Below are 24,853 nucleotides of genomic sequence, written 5' to 3' on the forward strand. Positions count from 1 at the left end.
AGAGAGATACCTTCAGTGGGACAGGAATGATGGTGTTGGTGAAGAATATTGAAAATATCATAGATTGCAAGAAGAATGAATAAATCTATCTTGGAATAAGCACAGCCAGAATGTCCCCTTAGATGGTGAGACTTTGTCACTCATACTTTGGACATGTTATCAGGAGGGATTAAAGGATCAACAAAAAAGAGGGAGACACTCAAGATGGATTGACAAGGCAGCTGCCACAATAGGCTCAAATAGAACAATAATTGTGAGGATGGTACAGGAACTAGTGTTTCGTTCTGTTGTTCATACAGTCACTATGCATTGGAATTTACCTGATGACAACTAAAACCAACAACAAATTGTGAGAGACTAGATTTCTGTTTGTTAAAGGCATTCCCATGTGCTCTTTCTGTTATTAGCAGCACCAGGGAACTAAGACATCATCTGTAATAGTTACAGTTTTGTGTCAACTTGCCTGGGCCAAGATTCTCAGTGGTTTCACAGTTAAGATGCAGGCATCTCCCACGATGACCTAACATAATGTAATCACTTCCACCATGAGATATGCTCTGTGGTACCAATCCATTGAAAAGAAGTTTCCTTGTGGGTGTGGCCTGCAATACCTCTGATCTTACAAAAGCCAAAAAGTAAAGATAAATGAGCAGAGAAGGAGAGACATACTAGCACCAAAGAAGAAGAGTTGGGAGCGGAGTTTATTCATTGGGTCTGGGATCTCTGTACTGTGAAGCTCCTAGATTCCAAGGAAGATTGATGCCAAGGCACATGGAGAGCTCCAAGAAATGTGGGTCTTAACAGAAGCTGAAAAGAGACAAGGACTTTTCTCTAGAGACACCAAAGAGAGAAAAACTTACTCTAAAGCCAGAACTCTGGCTTTGGACTAAACTGTGAGAAAATAGATTGCTGTTTGTTGAGGGCCTCCACTTGTCCTATTTCTGTTATAGCTGCTCTAGAGAACAAAGAGATCATCCTTTATCCTTCTGAGTGGATCTGATACCAAACATGGAAGTTTCTGAATTTGAGCACTGTGCCAGACTGCAAAGACATTTGAACTGCAAGGTCAGAGGTTCAGGATCACCAGCTGTTCATTGGACACCCTATACAGGGTCGCTATGGGTTGGAGCCTACTCTGTAGCACTTAACAACAAGAGCCTAAGAAAACTGCTGAGGTACTGCAGTACTATTTGCTTAGCTCTTTTTCTGGTAGTAGTGGACGCTCTACAGGGGCTACGGATAGTCAAAAGATACCCACTTGTTTGGAATGTTTTTCTGTTTCCAAAAATGTGTTTACCATAGCCTTTACAGTTTGATTGACAGATAATCCATTTCCATAATATGTCACCAAGACATGTATCTCAAATCAATGCTTTTCTTCAAAATCCCAAAGTGTGTTACGTCATCCAAGCACATAATCCCCATTCTAACTCCACCAATTTGCAATTTGTAACTGACAGAGGTCCAAAATCAAAAGACAGATTTTAAAAACTGGCCCCAAATACCAAAATTATCAATGCAGAATTGGCTGTGTTAAACTTATCTACCTAGAGGGTCCAAACAGATGCTAAATGTGCTCCTTTAAATATAAAACTTCCATATCATCTCATCACATAATGGTGTGAGTTACTGTCATCTTTTAAAGCAAGGATATGTTAAAAATCAACCAAACTACTCTTGCCAAAACACATCTTTTCACTTCTCTCTAAAGAAGCATCATCTAAAGAAAGAATTCAAATTTCTAGCACTGCAATGAAAGGTATGAGGAACATCATAATATTTGGTAGAAAGACTGAACTCAAAAGCAACAAAAAAACCAATGAAAACATTGCTTGTCATAAGCAAATGGATAAATGCCTCCTTTTCTGAGATAGAAGATCATATGATCACATGAAAATACAAGGCAAGCCACAAGAGACCACAAACAGGGAGTACAGTGTTAATGCTCAAAGCAGAGTGGACTAGGTAGGAACTTCTCACCCACCCAAACCTTTGCCCCTCACTACCCAGTTATACTAGACTTCACGGAGAAAATTCTATTCCCTATGCACAAGGGAACACAAGAAAAATCTAGAGGTCCAAATGAGACAGTCTGAATTCTGTTGACAAAGCCCACCCCAGTGTTCCCCATGGCTCTCTGGATCAGTGCATGTAGACCTGCCTGTAGCCTTTCTCCCTATGAGGAGAAATTGAGAACAGAAAACCCATCACACTATCCTGAACTACCAACATATCCAATTCCACAATATTTTGCAGACCAATAGTTTTCTCAAGGCATAGTCAAAGTCTGGTAGCCAACAAAATATCTATATCAGAATGACATCTCTTGGTCAAATGACCAGAAATCATGATGGTCTGTAGCATTTCTTAATTTATTACAGTTACAGGCCTTATTCACATCCCTCCCCAACCCTTACTATGAAATCCTGTCCCCTTTACCCAAAAGAAACAACTTAGCAAAAATGTAATTTTAAAATTCCATTACAAGAAAGAATCCTGTTCCCATACATACAATCTAATATACGACAAAATTTCCCTTTGCAAACGTGGGCTGAACGTGCCACAGATATGCCAGAGTAAAAACTAAGTCACTAATGGTCTGGGATGAGCACAACTGTGCACTCACTCCTCATGAAAATATCACTAACTCCACTATTTAAACCTTAAATACATTTTATAAATTATAAATACTGACCACCAAAAAAGTTAACATTAATGTAGAACATGGAACTAGTTTACAATCTAATAGTCCAGAGAAAGTAAGTATATATCTCCTCTACCAATGCCAACAAACAAACCCCAAACAGCCAACCATGAATGCAACAGTGATAGAATCTGGAAGATAGGCAGTTATTCAAATATTAAGCTTCACATTCTGCTTTTCTCCAGTGATACTTCTACTTTACCATTTAGCAAAATGATCAGTGCCTGGAAAGGGTTCTGGATGTATAAATCAGAATAAAAATTTCTCAATTTCCACATCTAAAATGAATCAGATCTTAAACAAGCTCTGAATCGTCTTAACCCCAAATTCCCTTTTTACTAATCCGCTATTTTCTAACACTTGTGGGAGCATCAGGGTACATGAAGGATTATAAATGTAAAAGGTAGCCTGAAGTATAAAACAAAATTAAGTTCACTCATTAAAGGCCATCTTTAAACTCTTACTTTATCCTACAGCAGGGATTTCAATCTCTAATGTTGACATTGGAGTTCTGGTATGGCGCTGCGGGTTAATGCACTAGACTGCAAGGTTGGTTTGAATAGAAAGGTTGGTGATTCAAGCTCACTAGCCGCTCCTTGGAAACCTTATACTATAAGTCATAACAACACTACTGACATTTGGACTGAATAATTATTTTTCTTTGATGTGAGGGGCTGTCTTGTACATTGTAGGATGTTTAGCATTATCCCTTGTCTCTACCCACTAGATAGGTACAGATGTACTATGTGACTCACCAGAATTAGCCACACCCAAACTGGTTCATACCCTGTTCAAAAAGATCAGGCCATCAGTCATACTCTTGAGTGTCACAGCAATGTCAAATTGTTAGGAAATTTTCTATACACTTACTCTTAATTTCTGATTTTCCTCATCACAGACCAGTAACAAACAACTCATAGACTAACCCAGTCTATGAGGCAAGTACAGTTCATTAAGTTTTCTAACTCTTCAGTGACTAGCATAAAGAAGCCAATTTATAATGCTTTTAAAATTTATTATTGTTGTTCAAGAGACAGAAACATAACTATACTAAAAATAAAGGAAGAAAATCTATTTTGGATATTTTAACATAAAATAATGAAAGTGCCTTAAGTCACATCCTATATCCATGACAGAGAGTCCTGGTGTGGCGCTGCAGGATAAGCACTGGACTGCTAACCAAAAGGTCAGTGCGCCAAACCCACTAGTCGCTCCTTGGAAACCTTGTATAGGGTTGCTATGAGTCATAACCAATTCTACAGCACTTAACAACAATATAATCCTGATGTTCCTGTCTCTTAACCCTTGAAAGAAGTCCAGCCTTTCTATCTTTCTCTCTCTTTCTTTCTTAGAATAATTAGATGACTGCAAAGTGAGTGAAAGCAGACTGGTATTAAAAACTTGTTCAACTAACTCTCTCTTTCCCTCCAGAGAACCTTTGAAAAGATAAAAGCTTTAGAAAAAATATAACTTGTTTATATGGATTTATACTTACATTCCAATTAAGCTCTCTTTATAAACTAAGTAAAAGAAGTGATAGCTAAATTTCCAGCCTATGCAGTATTGGTTCTTAGAAATGACTGTGAAAAAGTTGGGTAAGACATTTTGGGGTTTGCCCAAATGATTTGTTTTATAATCACAGAACAGGCTGTTTGTGTGTGTAGGAGTGTCAAATATCAAACCAGACAGGAAGACCACCCAGAACCAAGCTCACAGGCTCTTTTCCCAAGGCTACTTAAAAAGTTTAATTTAACCCTGCAAGTCAGGGTGTTATAATGAGTCTTTCAGTTGGATTCCATCGTTCTCTGTCCATGAATGCATACCAGCCTTTAAAATTATAGTAGTAGAATTAGAAAGTACCTTTTACTGTGTGGCTAGACAGCCCTGAGTGACTTATATCCATGAAGTTTTCTGTTTCATATTTCACCAGAAAAGTAAAAAACATAGAATGTATGAGGAAAGGTTTGATAAATATAAGAAGGACACCAAAATTTTAGCACACTTCTTCAGAGAAACAAGGGTAGAGACAAAGGAGTACAGAAGAAGAAGAATGAGAAAATATGAAACATGCTTAGGGATTTTCTCATCTCTTTTAACCAAAATTTGAGTCCACAGCAGGAAACCCAGGAAACCTCACATTAGTCTTAACTCACTCAGAATTAAGGCGTGGCAGGCAAAGTCCTTAGAGATCAAGGATACCGCACTAATTATTTGAGTCACAAAATCCAACCACAACCATGTAGTCTAACAAAAATGCAAATATTATAGTAACTGTGAAAAAAAGTTCCTCTCAAGACACCACAAAATTAGACAAATGGGTGACTTTCAACCACAGAATGAGCAGTAACAGACTTGAAAACCTCTTCCCCATCAATTGATTGCTATGTAAGTGTCTCTTGATCCGAGAAGCTGGGTTGAATTTGTGGTTTGTCATCAGAATCATCTCCGGCAATGTCATTTTCCTCACCAGACTCCACATAGATAGGCCAGTCATTCTCTGTGTCACTCTTTTCTTGACTTTCGGAGGATGCCTCCACCAGGCTGAGGTTGATGGGCATCGAGTCGTCATCATCGTCATGCGTATCTGTAACGCAGGTGCAGCTATCACACAGCCCAAAGCGCCGTAGCCCCTGTGACAGGTGGCTTGTGAAGGTTCTTCTACAACCCTTGCAGATGATGGGGCGGTTAGATCTGTGGACCTAGAATCACAAGGAGACAAGTAAATGTCACAGAAAAGGGGCTCATGGGATCTCCCCATTGCTCTTTCTGCCACCTACTCACCTAACCAAGACCCTTTCCATCCATGGTCATTGGATTTACATAGAACACCCCTCACTAAGGCTTTCAGGGGAGTCCTGGTGGGGCACTGTGGGCTAATGCATCAGACTGCAAAGTCATGTGAACTGCAAGGTTGGTGGTTCTAACTCACCAGCTGCTCCTTGGAAACCCTACACAGGGTTGCTATGGGTTGGAATTGACTTGATGGCACTTAACAACAACAAGGCTTTCAGGACTCCTGATAGCTTGTAAGAGAAGCACTGGACTGTGAACCACAAAGTTGGCAGCTCACATCCACCAGCTGCTCCTCAGAAACCCTACACAGGAGCACTATGAATCAGAACTGACTAGAAGGCACTTAACAACAGTATATACATATACATGTATGGATTCCTGGTGTTGCACTGTAGGATAATCACTGGACTGTGAACCACAAGGTTGGCTGTTGAAACCCACCAGATGCTCCTCAGAAACCCTATAGAGGGTCGTTGTGAGTCAGAAGTGACTTGATGGTACTTAACACTAAAGGCCTTTCAAGGAAGTCTTCCCTGAAGCTCAGTCAGGTGAGGTCCCCCAGCATACTTCTTCCTCTGTTGTGTTTCTCACTAATCATCTGTATAATTCACTCATCAGTAATTCTAAAAGGCAGGGACATGTCTGTCTCATGCAGGCACTGTATCTCCACTGCCTGGTGTATGGTGATTCAATGAGAGAATTCTTGTCTTCAAAGTGAGAGACTTGAGTTTGATTCCTGGCCTCATGCCTCATGCACAGCTACCACTTGTCTGTCAGTGGAGGCTATGTGTTGTTGCTATGATGCTAACCAGGTTTCAGAGGAACTTCCTTTAGTTATTTAGTGCTCCTATAACAGAAATACCACATGTAAGTGGCTTTGATGAACAGTAATCTATTTCCTTACAGCTTAGAAGGGCAGAAGTCTGAATTCAGGGGGCTGGTTCTAGGGGCAGGCTCTCTCTCTCTCTCTCTCTCTCTCTTTCTCTCTCCTCTTTTTAGCTTCTAGTCCTGGGTTCTTGTACCTTTCCACTCTGTTTGTGTTTCTTCGCTTGCTTGCTTAATTTGCTCTTGTCTATCTCATAAGAGATTGACTTAAAACACACTCTGTCCTAATACTGGAGTCCTGGTGTGGTGCTGTAGGATGAGCACTAGACCGCAAGGTAGGTTTGAACCACAAGGCCAGTGGTTCAAGCTCACCAGCCATTCCTCAAAAACCCTCCTACAGGGTCACTATGAGTTGGAACCGACTCAAAGGCACTTAAAAGAACAACATACTAATAATACCTCACTAACACAGAAAAAGTCCATTCTCAAATAAACTGTAATCACGAATATAGGGGTTAGTATTTACAACTTCTATTTTGTTGTTGTTAAGTGCTGTCGAGTCAGTTCTGACTCATAGCATCCTGTACAGAGTTTCTGAAGAGCAGCTGGTGGGTTTGAACTGCCAACCTTGTGGTTTGTAGTCCAGTGCGGATTCTACAGTGTACATCAGATGTCCTATTTTGTAGAAGGACACAATTCCAACCCTCCTGACACAGACTGAGATGAACTAGAAAGGAAATCCTGGTGATCTACTTCCAAAAATCACACCAATGGAAAACAAAATCCTATGGAGCACAATAGTGTGATTTGCAAGCAATAATGAGGATGGGGCAGAACCGGACAGCATTTGTCCATTGTGCCTGGGGTTGCCATGAGTCAGGGCCGACGTGGCAGCAGCTAACAACAGAGCCCAGAATATAATGAACATTCAGAGAACTGATTAGGAGTGTAGGCATGGATTCTTATGTACCTTAGATTGTTGAGGTGTTTGGGGTTTTAGTTTTTTTCCAAGCAGATTTGCTAGAGTAGACAGTTAATTCACCAATCCTGCTAGCAGATGCTTTGTCCTTAGCTTCCTCACAAACAAATTTATTCCTTACCAGTGCATACTGGAAAAGTGAACCTGATTCCCTATTTCATGCTGCCCTCACAGTAACAAAAGGTCCCCTCTGCAGTAGGAGCTGCCCCTTTAATTCGTGTGCACTTCAGAAATCCAGCCAATAAGGGCTCTCATGCACGTGACTCAGTGAATCAGTCAGAACCTTTCTTGAGAGAGCTCTGGATACAGAATACATACCAGATGAAGAGACAAGGAACAGATGACTCGGGAGAAGGGTCAACAACAGGATACCCATGAAATCCTGGCCATATCTCTACTTTTTATTAAGTTTCCTGGGCTTCTGCCAAACCCCAACACTTGAGCTAGCTAGAGAGAACATTTGCCCTTGAAACTTAATGGAGGCTTTGAAAACACCTCACTGGGCTGTAGCAAACTGGACCTTATATGATGTGCAAAAACAGAGGAAATTAGAATCCCAACCAATGAAGCATCTGTATTCAGGAACTATTACTTGACACCACCACTTGTCTGTCAGTTTGTCACAATGTGGTGGCTTGCATATTGCTCTAATGGTTGCTGGAAGTTATGCTACCAGTATTTTGAATGCTAGCAGGGTCACCCATAGTGGACAGGTTTCAGCTGAGCTTCTAGGTTAAGACAGACTAGGAAAAAGGAGAGGCAGACTGTTTCCGAATGTTTAGCCACTGAAAACCTTCTGAATAGCAGTGGAACATGTAAACCAGCACCAGAATATTGACTATTGAAACATGATGAAGAGCACCAAGATCTAGTGTCAGAAAATGAGCATCTCAGGTTGGAAGGCACTAAAAATCAGACTGGAGAAGAGCTGCCTCCTCAAAGTGGAGTTGACTGTGATGATATGAATGGAGTAAAGCCTTCGAAACCTTCACTTGCTGATGAGGCACATCTCAAAATAAGGAGCAACAGCTGTAAACATCCATTAATAATTGGAACATGGAATGTACGAAGTATGAATCTAGGAAAATTGTGAGTTGTCAAAAATAAATGGAATGCATTAACATCGATATCCCACACACGAATGAACTGAAACTGACTGGTATTGGCCATACTGAATCTGGACAATCACATGATTTACTATGCCGGGAATGACAAATTGAAGAGGAATGGCATTGCATTCAACATCAAAAAGAATATTTCAAGTTCTATCTTGAATGGAACATGGAAACACCAATCTCCACAACTCGGAGACTAGAAGAGCTAGATGGTGCATGATTATCACTACCAGCTGCCCTGATAGGGATCACATTAGAGGGTCCTGGATAGAGTGGCAGAAAAAGTGGAACAAAACTCTAAATTAGTTAATAAGTAAAATAAAAAAGAAGACTGGGTTTACTGGTTAGAAAGAGACTGGAAGAACCTAAGACTATATGGCTCTGGACCACCCTTTAGATCTGGAATGGAACTCATGGCCCAATTTTCACCCAAGCAAGAGATGCTCACCTTAGAACAGTCAATCATTCAAAATCAAAAGGGTAACATTTTCCTAAGGACAAAGTTCAGAAGGGATAGGAATGTGGGTGGAATGCAAATAGGGACCACAGGGAGAAAGCAGGTTAACTGTTGTTGCATGGAGGATCGTTGAGATGAAACAACTGTATGATTTGTTGAATGTAAAGCTGATGATGCTATATTGTCTGTAAACCTTCACTCAATTCACAATAAAAAGTTAAATAAAATAAAATTAGCTTTTAAAATTCTCAAAAAAGACCTATCTTGAAGTTTAATGCAATCTGTGACAGGATAATATCCATACACCTAAAAGGAAAACCAGTTAATGCCACTATTATTTAAATTTACACAGCAATCACTAAAGTCCATCATGATGAAATTGAAGACTTCTACCAACTTCTTCAGTCTGAAACTGATCAAACATGCAACCAATATGTATTGATAATTACCAGTGATTAGAATGCAAAGGTTGGAAGCAAAGATTTTTAGGAAGGATCAATAGTTGGAAAATATGGTCTTGGTGGTAGAAACAATGCTGGATATCACATGATAGCATTTTGCAAACCAATGACTTCTTCATTGCAAATACCTTTCCCAAACAACATAAAAGGTAATTTATGTATATGGATTTCACCAGATGGTCATACACAGAAATTGACTACACCTGTGGAAATAGACAGTGGAAAAGCCAGGGGCAGATTAGCACAGACCATCAATTGCTCATGCAAGTTTCAGGCTGAAGCTAAAGAAAATTAAAACAAGTTCACAAAAGCCAAAATATGCACTTGAACATATCCCACCTGAATTTAGAGACCATCTGAAGAACAGATTTGACACATTAGATACTAATGACCCAAACCCAGAAGAGTTGTGGGATGACATCAAGAACATCATACAGGAAGAAAGCAAAAAAGTAATTAAGAAGACAAAGAACAAAGAAAAGACCAAAATGGCTGATGACCGGGGGTGGGGGGTGGAGAGCAGGCTTGTAGGGTATACTCTTTGGTTGGTTGATGATGCATGGAGGGGATTGTAACCATGGCAATGAAACAATATGTGAATGTAAAACTAATGTTCTCTCATGTAAACTATCACATAATTCACAATAAAACATAAAAAAACAAGAAAAGACCAAAATGAATGTCAGAAAAGACTCTGAAACATGCTCTCCAGCATAGAATTGCTAAAGCCAATGGAAGAAATGAATAGGTAAAAGAACTGAGCAGTAAAATTCAAAGGGTAGCTTGAGAAGACAAAGTCAAATATTACAATGAAATATTACAAAGATCTGGAGTTAAAAAACCTATAGGGAAGAACACACTCAGCATTTCTCAAGATGAAAGAACTGAGGGGAAAAAATTAGGCAAATCTGCTGCACAAGACCTCTTTAAAGTGTTCAAGAGCACTGATGTCAGTATGAGGACTAAAGTACACCTGACCCAAACCATGATATTTTCAATAGCTTTATATGCATGTGAAAGTTGGACAATGAATAAAAATGACAGTAGAAGAATTGATGCATTTGAGTTATATTGTTAGAGAAGAACATTAAAAGTACTGTGGACTGCCAAAAGAACAAACAAATCTGCGTTGGAAGAAATAACACACCAGAATGCTCCTTAGAAGCCAACATGGATGGAATTTGTCTCTCATACTTATAGCATATTATCAGTAGGGGACCAGTCCCTGGAGAAAGACATCATGCTTGGCAAAGTGGAGGGACAGCAAAAAAAGAAAGAGACCCCCAATGAGATGGATTGACACAATGGCAGTGATAATGGGCTTAAGCATAGCAGCATGAAGTTGGCGCATGAATGGGTGGTGTTTCATTCTGTTGTACACGGGGTTGTTATGGATCAAACTGACTAAACAGCACTTAACAATTGCTTGCTAAGATGGACTGGAGATGCAGAAAAACAACAACAACAACAAAACACTCACAAATAGAAAAAGAAAACAGAAATTAAGCCCATAGAGTCAGGCCATTTCCCAGACAGGAGTGCTGGAGTCTGTACTGAAACTTATTTTAAACCTGTATCATTTCCAAGTCATTTTAAAAAATTGAGATGTTAATTCATATAAATTTTACTGTTTTAAATTGTACAATTCAGTGGTTTTTACAATATTCACAGAGTTGTGCAACCCATGTTGTTGTTAAGTTTTTATTAGGTGCACGGTCAGTTCCATCTCATAGTGACCCTATTTATGACAGAACTAAACACTGCCCAGTCCTAAGCCATCTCACAACTGTTTTTAAGTTCAAGCCCACCGCTGAAGCCTCAGTGTCAATCCATCTCATTGGCATCTTCCTCTGTTGCACCTTTACTTTACCAAGCATGATGTCCTTTTCCAAAGACTGGTCCCTCTGATGTCATTGTTATTGTTAAATGCCGTGAGTCAGTTCTGATGTATAGACACCCTGTATAGGGTTTCCAAGGTACAGCTGGTGGGTAGCAACCTTGTAGTTAGCAATCCAGTGCTTATCCTACCAGGCGTACCAGCTACCTTCTGATAACATGTCCAAAATATGTTGCTATGATGTTATCATCTTTGCTTCTAAGGAGCATTCTGGCTTGACTTCTTCCAAGACAAATTTGCTCATTGTTAACAGTCCACAGTATATTCAATATTCTTTGCCAACACCATAATTCAAAAGCATCAAGTTTTCTCCAGTATTCCTAGTCACTATACAGCTTTTACATGCATATGAGCAAATTGAAAATACTATGGTATTGGTCAGGCATACCTTAGTCCTCAAAGAGACATCCTAACTGTTTAGCACTTTAAAGAGATCTTTTGCAGATTTACCCAATGAAATACATTGTTTGATTTTTTGACAGCTGCTTCCAAGAGTGTGGATTCATGTAAAATGAAACCCTTGACAACTTCAACCTTTTCTCTGCTTATCATGACGTTGTTTATTGGTCTGGTTGTGAGAATATTTGTTCTTTACATTGAGCTGTAATCCACATTGAAGGCTGTAGTATTTGATCTTCATTATTAAGTCCCTCAAGTCCTCTATGAAGCAAAATTGTATCATCTACATAGTTAAGCTTCTTAATGAACCTTCCTCTAATTCTGATGCTGCATTCTTTTTCATATAGTCCTGCTTCTCAAATTATTGGTGTAGTTTACAGATTAAATAAGTATGATGAAAGGACTCAACCCTGACACACTTTTCCTGATTTTAAACCATTCAGTGTCCCCTTGTTCTGTTCTAATGACTGCCTCTTGGTTTATGTACAGGCTCCACTTGAGCACAATGAAGTGTTCTGGAATTTTTATTCTTCACAAGGTTATCCACAGTTTGTTACGGTCCACATATTAAAATGCCTTTGAACAGTCAATCAAACACAAGTAAATATCTTTCCGATATTTTCTGCTTTCAGCCAAGATCCACCTGACATCCCTCATTCCACATCCTCTTCTGAATCTGGCTTGGATTTCTGGCAGCTAACTATTGCTGTATTGCTACAACTATTCTTAAATCACTTTCAGCAAAATTTTACTTATGTGTGATATTAATGATATTGTTCACTAATTATCACATTCTGTTGGGTCACCTTTCTTTGGAATGGACACAAACATGGATGTTTTTAATGTCGGTTGTCTAGGTAGCAGTCTTCGAAATTTCTTAGCATAGATGAGTGAGTGCTTCTAGTGTAATATCAGTTTGTTGAAACAGTTCAATTGGTATTCTATCAATTTCTGGAAGCTTGTTTTTCACCAATTCCTTCAGTTAAACTTGACTTCAATACCATCAGTTCTTGATCATATGCTGCCTCTTGAAATGGATGAACATCGACCAATTCTTTCTGTACTCAGTGTATTCTTTCCATCTTCTCTTGATGCTTCCTGCATTGTTCAATACTTTGCTCATAGAATTCCTCAATAGAGCAACTTGAGTCTTGAATTTTTTTTTCAGTTCTTTCAGCTTGAAAAATGCTGAAAATCTTTTTCCCTTTCGGTTTTTAAACTCCAGATCTTTATGCAACTAGTACCACCATCTAGTTCCAGAACATTTTTATCACCTTAATATTGAACCATCCTTGCACACCTGAAATGAATTCCACTTGGTCATGATGTATTATATTTTTGATATGTTGTTGAATACTGTTGACTAAAATTTTGTTGAGAATTTCTGCATCTATGTTCATGAGAAATATTGGTCTATAATTTTTTTTTGTTTTAGTGATGTCCTTGTCTGGTTTTGGTATGCTATGAGGGCTGTACTCATTTCGTACAAAGTATTAGAAAGTTTTCCATCCTTTTCTATATTCTGGAATAGTTTGAGTTAAATTGGTGTCAAGTCTTCTCTGAATGTTTGGTAAAATTCACCAGTAAAGCCATCTGGATTTTTTTTGTTGTTGGAAATTTTCTATTGACCTGATCAATCTCTTCTTTTGTAATGTCTGTTCAAGTTTTCTACTTCACTGTTAGTTTAGGTTGTTGTTGTTGTTGTTATGTGCCATCAAGTCGGTTCCAACCCATAGCGACCCTGTATAGGGTTTCCGAGGGTGTAAATCTTTACGGGAGTAGAGCAGGTCATGTTTTTCTAAAAATGTATTGATTCTTCTAGATTTTCAAATTTGTTGGAGTACAACTCTTCATAATATTCTGTCATTATCTTTTATGTTTTGTTGGTTCTGTTGTGACATCACCCATATGGGTGTTATTTGTGTTTCTCCCTCTATTCTTTTGTTAAATTTGCCAATCATTTGTCATTTTATTAATTCTTTCAAAGAATCTTCTTCACTTGTCGATTCTTTCTATTGTTTTTCCGTTTTCTAATTCATCTAATTTCTGTTCTAATCTTTATTATTATTTTTTTTTTCTGCTGACTATAAGCTTACTTTGCTGGTCTTTTTATAAATGTTGGAGATATTGTTTTAATGTGTTGATTTTGGTTCTTTCTTCCTTTTGGATGTGTGCATTTATTGCTATGACTTACCCTCTCAGTACTGCTTTTGCTGTGTCCCAAAAGTTTTGTTATGTTCTGTTTTTGTTCTCATTTGCTTCAAAGAATTTTTTATTTGTTCTATTACCAGTTTTTAAGCTGGGAGTTATTCAGTTTCCATGTACTTTATTTTGTTTCTTGATCTTCCTATTGTTTATTTTTAATTTTAAAGCATTGCAATCTGAGAATATGGTTTGTAGTATTTTGATGTTTTAAAATTTATTGAGACTTGCTTTGTGGCCTAACACATGGTCTATTCTGGAGAATGTTTCATGTACACTGAAAAAGAATGTGTATTGTGCTGTTGTTGGGTTGAATGCTGTGTACAAATCTATGAGGTCAAGTTGATTGATTGTATCATTTAGTTTCTCTGTGTCTTTGTTGAGTTTCTTTCTGGTTGTTCTGTCCTTTTTTGAAAGTCATGTATCAAAATCTCCCACTATTATTGTAGGCTTGTCTATTTCTTTCTTCAATTCTATTATAGTTTGATTTATGTACTTTAAGACTCTTTTGTTGGGAGCATAAATATTTATTATGGTTATGTCATCTTGTTTAATTGACCCTTTAGTCATAAGATAATTTCCTTCTTTGTCTCTTATGCTGGTTTTTGCCTTAAAGTTTATTTTTATCTGAGATTAATATTGCCACTCCTCATCATTTCTGACGGACATTAGCTTGATATATTTTTTCTATCCTTTCATTTGAATCTATGTTTTTCTTTATGTGTAAGGTGTGTCTCTTATAAGCAGCATATTGTAGGATCCTGTTTTCTTACCCATTCTGCTACTCTCTCTGTCTCTTGACTGGTGCACTTAATCCATTGACATTCAGTGTAATTATTGATAGGTATGAATTGATTGCAGTCATTTTTCTATGTGTTTTTTTTCTCCTTTTTCTTGTCAAATTTTTCATAGTTTTAATGTTTACAAAATCTTAAAGCTTTTTCCTTTTCTTGATTTGATGTGAAAGTATATTAAGTTTATTTAAGATTACTCTGTACTTTATGAATTTTTCTTGAAATCTACCTGAACTCTTCACCACCTGAAACTCTGTAACTATATTTTTCCCTTCTTTCATTTTATAGTTGTCCTGATCATAAATTGACATCCCAGTTTCGTTCTACTCTGGACAGTTCCATATCTGGACTGAATTCTGGGTGGTGTTGCCATGTATGTCAATCACTGGCTGTAGTGTGTTTTTGTTGATTCTCAGTCCAAAGAACTCCCGTTAGTATTTTTTGTAGAGTTGACTTGGCTTTTACAAAGTCCTTTAATTTCTGCTTCTCTGGAAATGTTCTGAGTTCACCATCATATTTGAGGGACAGCTTTGCTGGCTATATGATTCTTGGTTGGCAGGTTTTTTCATTCAGAGTTTTGTATATATTTCCGCATTGCCTTTTTTGCCTGCATGGTTTCTGCTTAGAAATCAAAGTTTAATCTTATTGGTTTACCTTTGTAGGTAACTTTCATTTTTCCCATGATGCTTTCAAGATTCTTTCCTTGTCTTTTGTAGGAGTGGAGGGATGTGTGTAAAGCCCACCTGGCAGTATCTCTCTAAACAAAGGAATGCCTTGATGAGAGCTACAAGAAAAACCTTGCTTGCCATTGGCAATGGGCTGAGATCACGCTGACCTCATACTTGGAATGTAATTCTTAGATTAAGGGAAATGCATATTATGTAGGTGATCACTGTAGCACTGTGTAATCAATCTTTATCTATAGCTCCTGTAATTAACAAAATTAATCCTTGTACATGATTCTCAGAATAATCATTTACTATGTGTCACCTGTCTCCAGACATGATGGAAGTGGCATTGTGATCTAAAACTGTATTGTTAATCAGTAACTAAAGATGTGTGATCTGTCCCCTCACACATACCCATGAAGATTGTATTTAAGCTAAATCTGTAAAGCAATAAAGCACTCCCGATTGACTATCTTGAGTCCCCTACCATCTTTAATTCTCTGTCCACCTCTGAGGACCCTGTTCATGCAGGGCTGCTTCCTGCAGTCTTTGATTTTGGAGAGTTTGATTATGATATGTCATAGTGATTTTCTTTTGGGGTCTATCCTGCCTTGGGTTTACTCAGTTTATTGAATGCTTATCTTCTCGTCTTTCATTATGTTTGGGAGCTTTTCTTCCAGCAGCTCTTTGACTATCTTTTCTGTGTTTTTATTTGTATCTTCTTATTCTGGAATTCTAATCACCCATTGGTTATTCCTCTTCATATTGTCCCACATGAATTTTAGGTTTTCTTTGGATTTTTTCATTCTTTTTTTCTGATAATACTTCTAGCTTACTAGTATTGAGAGATTCATCTTCAAGCTCACTGATTCTGACTTCCATTGATTCAAATACACTTCTTTGCCATTTCAGTGTATTGTCCATTTCTGAAGTCTTAGTATTAATCTTCTGAATTTCTGTTGCAAGCTTTGTATTGTGATGGTGCTGTGTTTGTATTAAATTGATGAATGTATGTTGGTGTATTCTTAGGAACTCACCAACTGCCTTCTGGTGGGTGTGATCAAAAGATTAGCTTGTGCACCATTCTCTGTTTGCTCTTCATGTAGTTCAGTTCAGGATGAATTTAGCTGATGCTGGTTGTTGTCATTGATCCAGTGTATAGCAGCTGATATTGACTCTAGCCTAATTGATAGGGTTGAAAAGTGTATGGCTGTGGTTGGGCTATATGGCCATAGTTGCTGTCTCCTGTTGGGTGAGGCAAGAAAAATTAACATGCCCAGAAGAGAGAAGAAAAACAATCAAACAAAACAAAACAAAAACAGGAAACAACAGAAGAAAACTAAGCATAATGCTTTTGCGCCACCTACTGGCCTCTTGCCTTCACATTGTTGTTGTTGAGTGCCGTGGAGTTGCTGCCTTCACATACATACACCTGAGAAATTTCAAGATGGTCCCATTGTGCCTCTCTGACCTATAACCAGTTTTTTCTTTCTTTATTTCCCTTTTTCTCTACCCCACAAGTCCATTCAGCCACTTTTAGTGAGAGCTAGCCCAGGGCTGGCCAGGGTTGAGTTGGAGCAGGGTTATTGCTGCTGTCTCCTCTCTCCCCCCAGCCCCCACTTTAATTATGAATACAGCCATAGGTCCACACAGGACCTTCCCTGGGGGTATCCACTTATACACGTCTCCTATCTGGTCACGGGGGGCGGGGGTACAAGGAACTACAAATGAAAAGAGAAGAAAAAAAAATCATACTTGTGTCTCTGTGAGTCATTGGCAGGCTTCTACAACATGAATGTTTTCTTGTCTCTCAATCCGCTCACACATGCACAAAATGGCTGCATCAGGTACCATTGGCCACCCCAAATCAGAAGTCGCCTCCTTTCTTTCTATGTCTGTTTAACTCTCTCTCCCAGTAAGGACTCGATCTACTTGTTTATCCCTTTATCTTAAGCTCAGCATTCCAGAACCATCCTCTGAATCTGTCTTGTCCAGCTTTCCATATCTTTGCTGCAGAGGGTCCTCACAGCCTTTCTGCCTAGTCTGCCATCTTGCCCCACCTCCTCATTTTCATCACTTTAAAAAGTAACCCTTACCCATGATGCTTTAAGTAAAGTCAAAACATTCACCAAGATATCAGGGTTCATTGCAGTATTATTCACAATAGCCAAAAGGTGGAAGTAATACAAGTGTTCATTAGTAGATGAATGGATAAACAAAATGTGGTGTATCCATATAATGTACTACTATTTTCAGTCATAAAGTAGAATGTATTTCTGATACATGTTAAATCACTGATGAATCTTGAAAACATAAAACTAAGTGAAATAAGTCATATGAAAAAGGACAAATATTTTATGATTCCACTTACATGAAATATCTAAAATAGGTAAATACATAGAGACCAAAGTTTATTAGGGGATGCCAGGGACTCAGGGGAGTAACAAATGAGGAATTCCTGCTTAAGGGGAACTAAATGTGTTTGGGGTAATAGGAAACTTTGGGAAATGGATAATGGTGATGATTACACAACACAGTAAATGTAAATCTTGTCACTAATTGTACACGTAAAAATGGTTCAAATGGAAAATGTTTTGGTTTGTGTATTTTATCACAATAAAAATACTTTTAATCTTAAAACTAGAAAAAGAATGAACGAAAGAAACCCATACCAATTAGCAGTCACCACCTGTGATGAAATGAGTTCCTTTATACCATCTTTTGCCTTGGTTCTTTGGACAAGCAGCTTGAGAGCTTTTGCTCCTAAATCCTGAGGAGTTACAGCTACCCTGGTTGTCTACCCCAAGGGTTTGTTACTTCTGTTCAGGTTGATTGATATTTATTTCCTGAGGAAACGGTAAACAACTTGAGGTTTTATACTTTTTATCTGGCCCTGCCTGGGTTGCAACCTGCCCTGTTATTGTTCTATTTTACCCACCTTGCAGGGATTGGCCAATATACTGACTGAAATAAAATGATTATAGCCTACAATGCAAATGAAATGCTTATGGCTTACTGAGAGGGGATTAGTCATTTGTGGCCCTGATGGTAGGGCCATGCCATGAAATTGATGATGATTTTGCTTATACATGCAACCAAGCCCACAGAAACTGACAGGCAGAATAGAAGGAAGAAAGGAGAAAAGGCATGAAAGATCTATCATGAGGCAAGAAGCTTCATAAAAGTGACGTACAAGTTAAGGGCTGTAATGCATAACAGTGAGAGGCCTGGAAGAGACCCTGTGGTAGAGTTGGTGGTGATGAAAGAAAACTGCTACAAGGAATTCAGCTAAGAGAGATGAACAAAACTGCCACACAGGGTTCAGTGGCAGTGGATAGGCCAATGGCAGGGAGGTCAAAGGTAGAGGCCATTCCTGAGGGGCTGAGAGGTGGCCTGCATAGCTGAGAGGGAGTATGCATACAGTGAGAAGGGCATGTTGTTTTCAGGGTTGAGAGTTGTTGAGAGAAGTGTCCTGCACTGAAACCTAGTCCTGATCCAGAATTGTATGGAGCCTGTTGATCCTGATCCAAAGTTATATTACTTCCTTAATAAACCACTTAATTGTAAGTATGGAGTTCTGAGTAGCTAATATAATGGATTATTGAATCTAGAAGAGAAGTAGAATTTATTCAATGGCTATTAACAAGTGGGTATGGTGTGGTGCTCTGGGTTAATGCGCTGGACTGCAAAGTCACTTTGCTAGGTCGGCGGTTCAAGCTCACCAGCTTCTCCTTGGAAAGTCTATACAGGGTTGCTATAGGTTGGAATTGACTTGACGGCACTTAACATAACACGAAGGAGTGAAGTTTTACTAAAGGTAATACAGAAACAGCTGCAAACATGCATTAACAGAGGACTTCCAAAGGTTCAAGCTGGATTCAGAATAGGACGTGGAACATGGGATATCATTGCTGACATCAGATGGATCTAGGCTGAAAACAGAGACTATCAGAAGGATGTTTACCTGTGCTTTATTGACTATGCAAAGGCTTTCGATTGTGTGGATCATGACAAGCTATGGACAACATTGCAAATTAAAAGTATTCTGGAACACTTAATTGTGTTCATGAAGAACCTGTACGTATACCAAGAGGCAGTTGTTCGAATAGAACACGGGAACACCAAATGGTTTAAAATTAGGAAAGGTGTGCAACAGTGTTGTATTCTTTCACCAAAATTATTCAACCTGTATTGTTGTTTTTGTTGTGAAAGCTTGACAGTGCATAAAAAGACCGTAAAGGAATTGATATTTTTGAGTTACGGTGTTGGAGGAGAATATTGAAAGTGCTATGAGCTGCCAAAAGAACCAACAGATACATCTATGTTGGAAGAAGTGCAACCAGAGTGCTCCTTTAGAGGCCAGGATGGCCAAACTTCATCTCTCATACTTCAGACATATTGTCAGGAGGAACCAATCAGTGGAGAAGGACATAATGTTTGGTAAGGTGGAAGGTCAGAGAAAAAGAGGAAGACCCCCCCTCCCCCCCAGTGAGATGGATTGGCCAAGTAGCAGCATCAATGGGCTCAAGCATGGCAACAATTGAGAGGTTGACCCAGGACCGGACAGTGTTTAGTTCTGCTGTGCATAGGGTTGCTATGAGTCAGTACCAACTCAATGGCACCTAACCACAACATGAAGGAATTTGTGAATGGTGCAGTTAGCACCTCAGCTGCTAACCAAAGGATCAGAGGTTTGGGTACACCCACAGGCATCTTGGAAGAAAAGCCAGGCAATCTGCTTTAGAAAACCGACCATTGAAAACCTCGTGGAGTGCAATTCTCCTCTGACACACATAGGTTCGCTCATGTGAATCACCAGCTCACATGGGAGTCAGAACCCTAGGGTGGCAGCCAGTGACAGGGAAAAGTCCCTTGTCCTGGAGCCTTCTTTGCTGCCCAGAGATCACCCTATAAATTGTAGTATCCCCTCTTTGACCCTTGGGGGCTGGGATTGGGTGGGAAATTGAAACTATAGACTTCCATTGGCATCACACTGGTGAAAGCAGCCCACAATACCCTATTCAAGCTCTATCATTCTCTGTCTTGTAACAACCATCCTTAACCAGGATTTAAAGTTTCTTTACTATTCGCCTTAGAAAACACGTCTGTTTCCATATGAGTTTAACTTTCTCTAAATGCCACCAACACCAAATGCTATATTTAGGTTGCAGAACCATATGCTTTAAATTCTCTGAAAATACCTCTGTGGACAAAGAAGTAAAAAACAGTCTGGCTCTACCCTTACATTAAACATCATGAGCCACCCCTGCCACCAGGAAATTGCCAACTAGGATACTTACACTTAGGGCGTGACTCCGTAGGTGTTCCTGTCGTGTGAACCTCTTGCCACAAGTCTCACATGGGTAGGGTCGTTCACCCGTGTGTGAGCGGATGTGTCGCTTAAGGATGCCCTTCTGTTTGGCAGTGTAAGAGCAGAAAGGACACTTGTGGAGCTTGATAGGGACCACCAACACATTACCTAGGGAGCCAAACAAATTGATTTAGCTCTTCTGTGAGTGGATGGATGGGATCCAGAGCCAGGGAATTGGACCATCCCAGATCAAGAAGATACCAACTCTACTTCCAGCTGATAACAGGATCTTGTGTATGAATTCTAACTCCGCCTGGCTCCCAACCAGCCAGATGGTAACACAGGTTTCTGATATTCCAAGGAATGCAATGATTTTCAAACAGTTTTGACTATGACCCACAGTTAGAAGCACAGCTTATACTACAACCTCAGAACACACAAGCCTTCATGTGAACACCTAGGGAAAGCGTCACAAAACAATACTCACACTGATAGTTGCTATTCTATTTCATTTCATTTTAAGAAAATGTTGGTTGTGACACACTGAACGGTTTTCATGACTCTCAAAAGTTTGGAAAACTCTGTGTTAAGATAGATCACATTGATGGACCAGGATTTATGCTTTCTTTAACAGTAGTTCTTAACCCTATCTTGTAGGCATGTTTAGGGTTTTCTATGAGGCAGACACAAAATTTGGGGGATTCATATTAATTATATGCATCTGAAATCATCAAATATCCAGGAATTCACTAAAATCTTTTCCCAGTTCTTTTCTTGCTTTGTTCATACAATCTTTAATTCTCCTTTGCTTCAGACACCTTTCTCTGTTTTGTAAGCTGGTAAACTCCTATTCATCCTTTAAAACCTTGCTCAGTGTTTCTCTTCTGTGAAATCTTCTTTGCTTTCCTAGAGAGACTGCTTCACTTTCTTGTGATGACTTCCATCATTTTCACCCATCTGTATTAAAACCATTTATTTCAAATTTCCTGGATATACCCTTATTGTTATATTCCAAGATTTGTTCCCTCTATCCATGCTTTCCCACCACTTGTCTGTCAATTTGTCATACTACTGAAGCTTGTGTGTTGCTGTGATGCTAGAAACTATGTCACCAGTATTTTAAATAACAGCAGGGTCACCCATGGTGGACAGGTTTCAGAGGACCTCAAAGACCAGGAAGAAGGAGAAGCAATCTACTTAAGAATTTTTAGCTACTGAAAATCTTATGAATAGCAGTAGAACATTGTCAGATATAGTGCAAGAAGATGAAATATGATGACTAACACAAGAATATTGTCAGATATAGTGTCAGAAGATGAGCCCCCCAGGTTGAAAGACATTCAAAATACGACTGTGGAAGAGCTGCCTCCTTAAAGTAGAGTTGATCATGATGACATAAATGGAGTAAAGCTTTCGAGACCTTCATTTGCTGATGGGGTACAACTCAAAATGAAAGGAAAAAGCTGTAAACATCCATTAATAATCAGAGCATAAAATGTACTAAGTATGAATCTGGAAAAGTTGGAAGTTATCAAAATGAAATGGAATGCATAAGCATCCATATCCTAGGCATTAGTAAGCTGAAATGCATGGGTATTGGCCATTTTGAATCTGACAATCCTATGGTCTATTATAATGAGAGCGGCAAATTGCAGTGTAATGGCATCTCATTTATCATCAAAAATAACATTATAAGATTTATCTTGAAGTACAATGCTGTCTGTGATCCATATGCCTACAAGGAAGACAGGTTAATACAAATATTATTCAAATGTACACACCAATCACTAAAGCCAGTGATGATGAAACTGAAGAATCCTATTAATTTCTTCAGTCTGAAATTGATCAAACATGCAAACAAAATGTATTGATAATTATCAATTACTGGTGATTGAAATACAAAGGTGGAAAAAAAGAGGATCAACCTTTGGAAAATATGGCCTTGGTAGTAGAAATGATGCTAGAGATTGTATGAGAGAATTCTGTAAGACCAATGACTTCTTCACTGTAAATGCCATATTAAAATAACATAAAAGATGACTTTACACATAGACCGCACCAAATGGAAAACGCCAAAATCAAATTGACTACATCTGCAGAAAGAGACAGTGGAATAGCTCCATATCATCAGCCAAATCAAGGCCAGGGCAGATTGTGGGGTAACACTATCAACTGCTCATATGCAAGTTCAGGCTGAACCTGAAGAAAATTAAAACAAGTCCATGAGAGCCAAAATATGACTTTGAACATATCCCACTTGAATTTAGAGATCATCTTAAGAACAGATTTGATGAATCAGATACAAATGACTGGAGACCAGAACAGTTGTGGAATGACAACAATAATATCACACAGGAAGAAAGCAAAAGACCATTAAGAAAACAAGAAAGAAGGAAAAGACCAAAATGAATGTCCAAGAAGACACCAAAAAGTACTCTCTAGTATAAAATACTAAAGCGAATGGAAGAAATGAGGAGGTAAAAGAGCTGAAGAGAAAATTTCAAAGGGCAGCTCGAAAAGACAAAGTCAAGTATTGTAATAAAATGTGCAAAGACCTGGAGCTAGAAAACCAAAGGGAAGAATAGCCTGAGCATTTCTCAAGTTGAGAGAACTGAAGCAAAAATTCAAGCCTTGATTTACAGTACTGAAGAATTCTATGAACAAAATATTAAATGATACAGAAAGCATCAAAAGATGATGGAAGGAATACACCGAATCACTGTACACTCCCCAAAATGGCCAATTTCAACCATTTTAAGAGGTAGCATATGATCAAGAGTCAATGATACTGTAATCCTACTCCCTCTTTGTACAGGGTTGATAGGGATGGGCAACTTAGACATTGGCTACCTAAAATGGGGAGGCTATAAAGGCACAAAGTGACTGGCTTACAAGTTTTCAAGAGGGAGTTTAGTTTCAGAGTGTGCAGGAGAAGGTAGAATCCCCACTGAATAGTTTTCATCTTGTCTAGATGGGTCTGGTGAAAGGAGATGGGGATAAGATTCTTATGATTCAACAGTGAGTAATTGTTATCATGACTAATTGTGATGGTCACAACTGTAAATGCAGAAGTTTTGTTTCAAAAAGGGGGGAGTGGTTAATCTTACAGTCCAGGAACAGAGGACCCTAGGACCATCAAGGGAGAAGAGCATGAAAAGAATGTGGGACTCTATCCAGAGAAGCAGCAACATGAGAGATGGAGGCAGAGATGATGACATGGAGAAATAGATCAGCCGAGGACTCTAGACTCATGGAAAGCGAAAGGCTATATGCTGGCAGCCAGAAGGCAGGTTTGCAGAATGGCCTCCTTTGGTTGCTTAAATGATTATATATTCCTGAGTGTTTTTGTATACATCCCCTGAAAAAAAAAACAGTGGGTATAGAAGCAAATGCTGTTGAATGATGATACATGGAGGAGATTGTAATCACTGCAATGAAATGATGAGTGTAAGACCAGTGTTCTCCCATGCAAACTATCACTCAATCCACAATAAAAAACTTTTAAAAAATTTACAGGAGTCAATGATTCTGAAGGAAGAAGTCCAAGGTGCACTGAAGGCCTTGGTTCTGGGAATTGATGGCATACAAATAGAAATCTTTCAACATATGGATGCAGCTCAGGAGGCACTCACTCATCTATGCTAAGAAATTTGGGAGACAGCTACCTGGCCAACTGATTGGAAGAGATCATTATTTTTGCCCATTCCAAAGAGACGCGACACAACACAATGCAGAAATCAGAGGACAATATCATTAATATTGCATGCAAGTAAAATTTTGCTAAAGATAATTTTTAAATGGCTGAAGCCATACATCAACAGAGAACTGCCAGAGGTTCTAGCCAGATTCAGACAAGGACATGGAATGAGGGACATAATTGCTGACTTCAGACGGATCTTGGCTGAAAGCAGAGAGTACCAGAAAGATGATTACCTGTATTTTATTGACTATGCAAAGGCTTTCAACTGTGTGGATCATGACAAGTTATGGACAACATTGTGGATAATGAGTATTCTGGAATATTTAATTGTGCTCACAAGGAACCTGTACATAGACAAAGAGTCAGTCATTCAAACCGAACAAGGGGACACTAAATGGCTTAAAATTAAGAAAGGTGTGTGCCAGGGTTGTATTCTTTCACCATGGTTATTCAGTCTGTATGCTGAGCATATAATCCGAGAAGCTGAATTAAATGAAGAAAAATATGGCATCAGGGTTGGAGAAAGACTCATTAACAACCTGTGATAT

At 38.8% G+C, this 24,853-nt stretch overlaps 1 protein-coding gene across 1 annotated transcript in view; it reads right to left on the bottom strand.

Annotated features, from left to right (window-relative positions):
- Positions 1-5,085: 5,085 nt before the first annotated feature.
- ZBTB8B (zinc finger and BTB domain containing 8B) overlaps positions 5,086-24,853 on the bottom strand; it is a 29,429-nt gene continuing 9,661 nt past the window's right edge. Inside the window, exons 2-3 of the mRNA XM_006862154.1 lie at positions 20,595-20,773; positions 5,086-5,403 (exon numbers count right to left, since the gene is read on the bottom strand). Coding sequence (XP_006862216.1) covers positions 5,086-5,403; positions 20,595-20,773 — 497 coding nt within the window. The remainder of the gene's footprint in view (positions 5,404-20,594; positions 20,774-24,853) is intronic.

Source organism: Chrysochloris asiatica, unplaced genomic scaffold (genome assembly GCF_000296735.1).
Source record: "Chrysochloris asiatica unplaced genomic scaffold, ChrAsi1.0 scaffold00047, whole genome shotgun sequence".
In the NCBI taxonomy this organism is placed as follows: Eukaryota; Metazoa; Chordata; class Mammalia; order Afrosoricida; family Chrysochloridae; genus Chrysochloris; species Chrysochloris asiatica.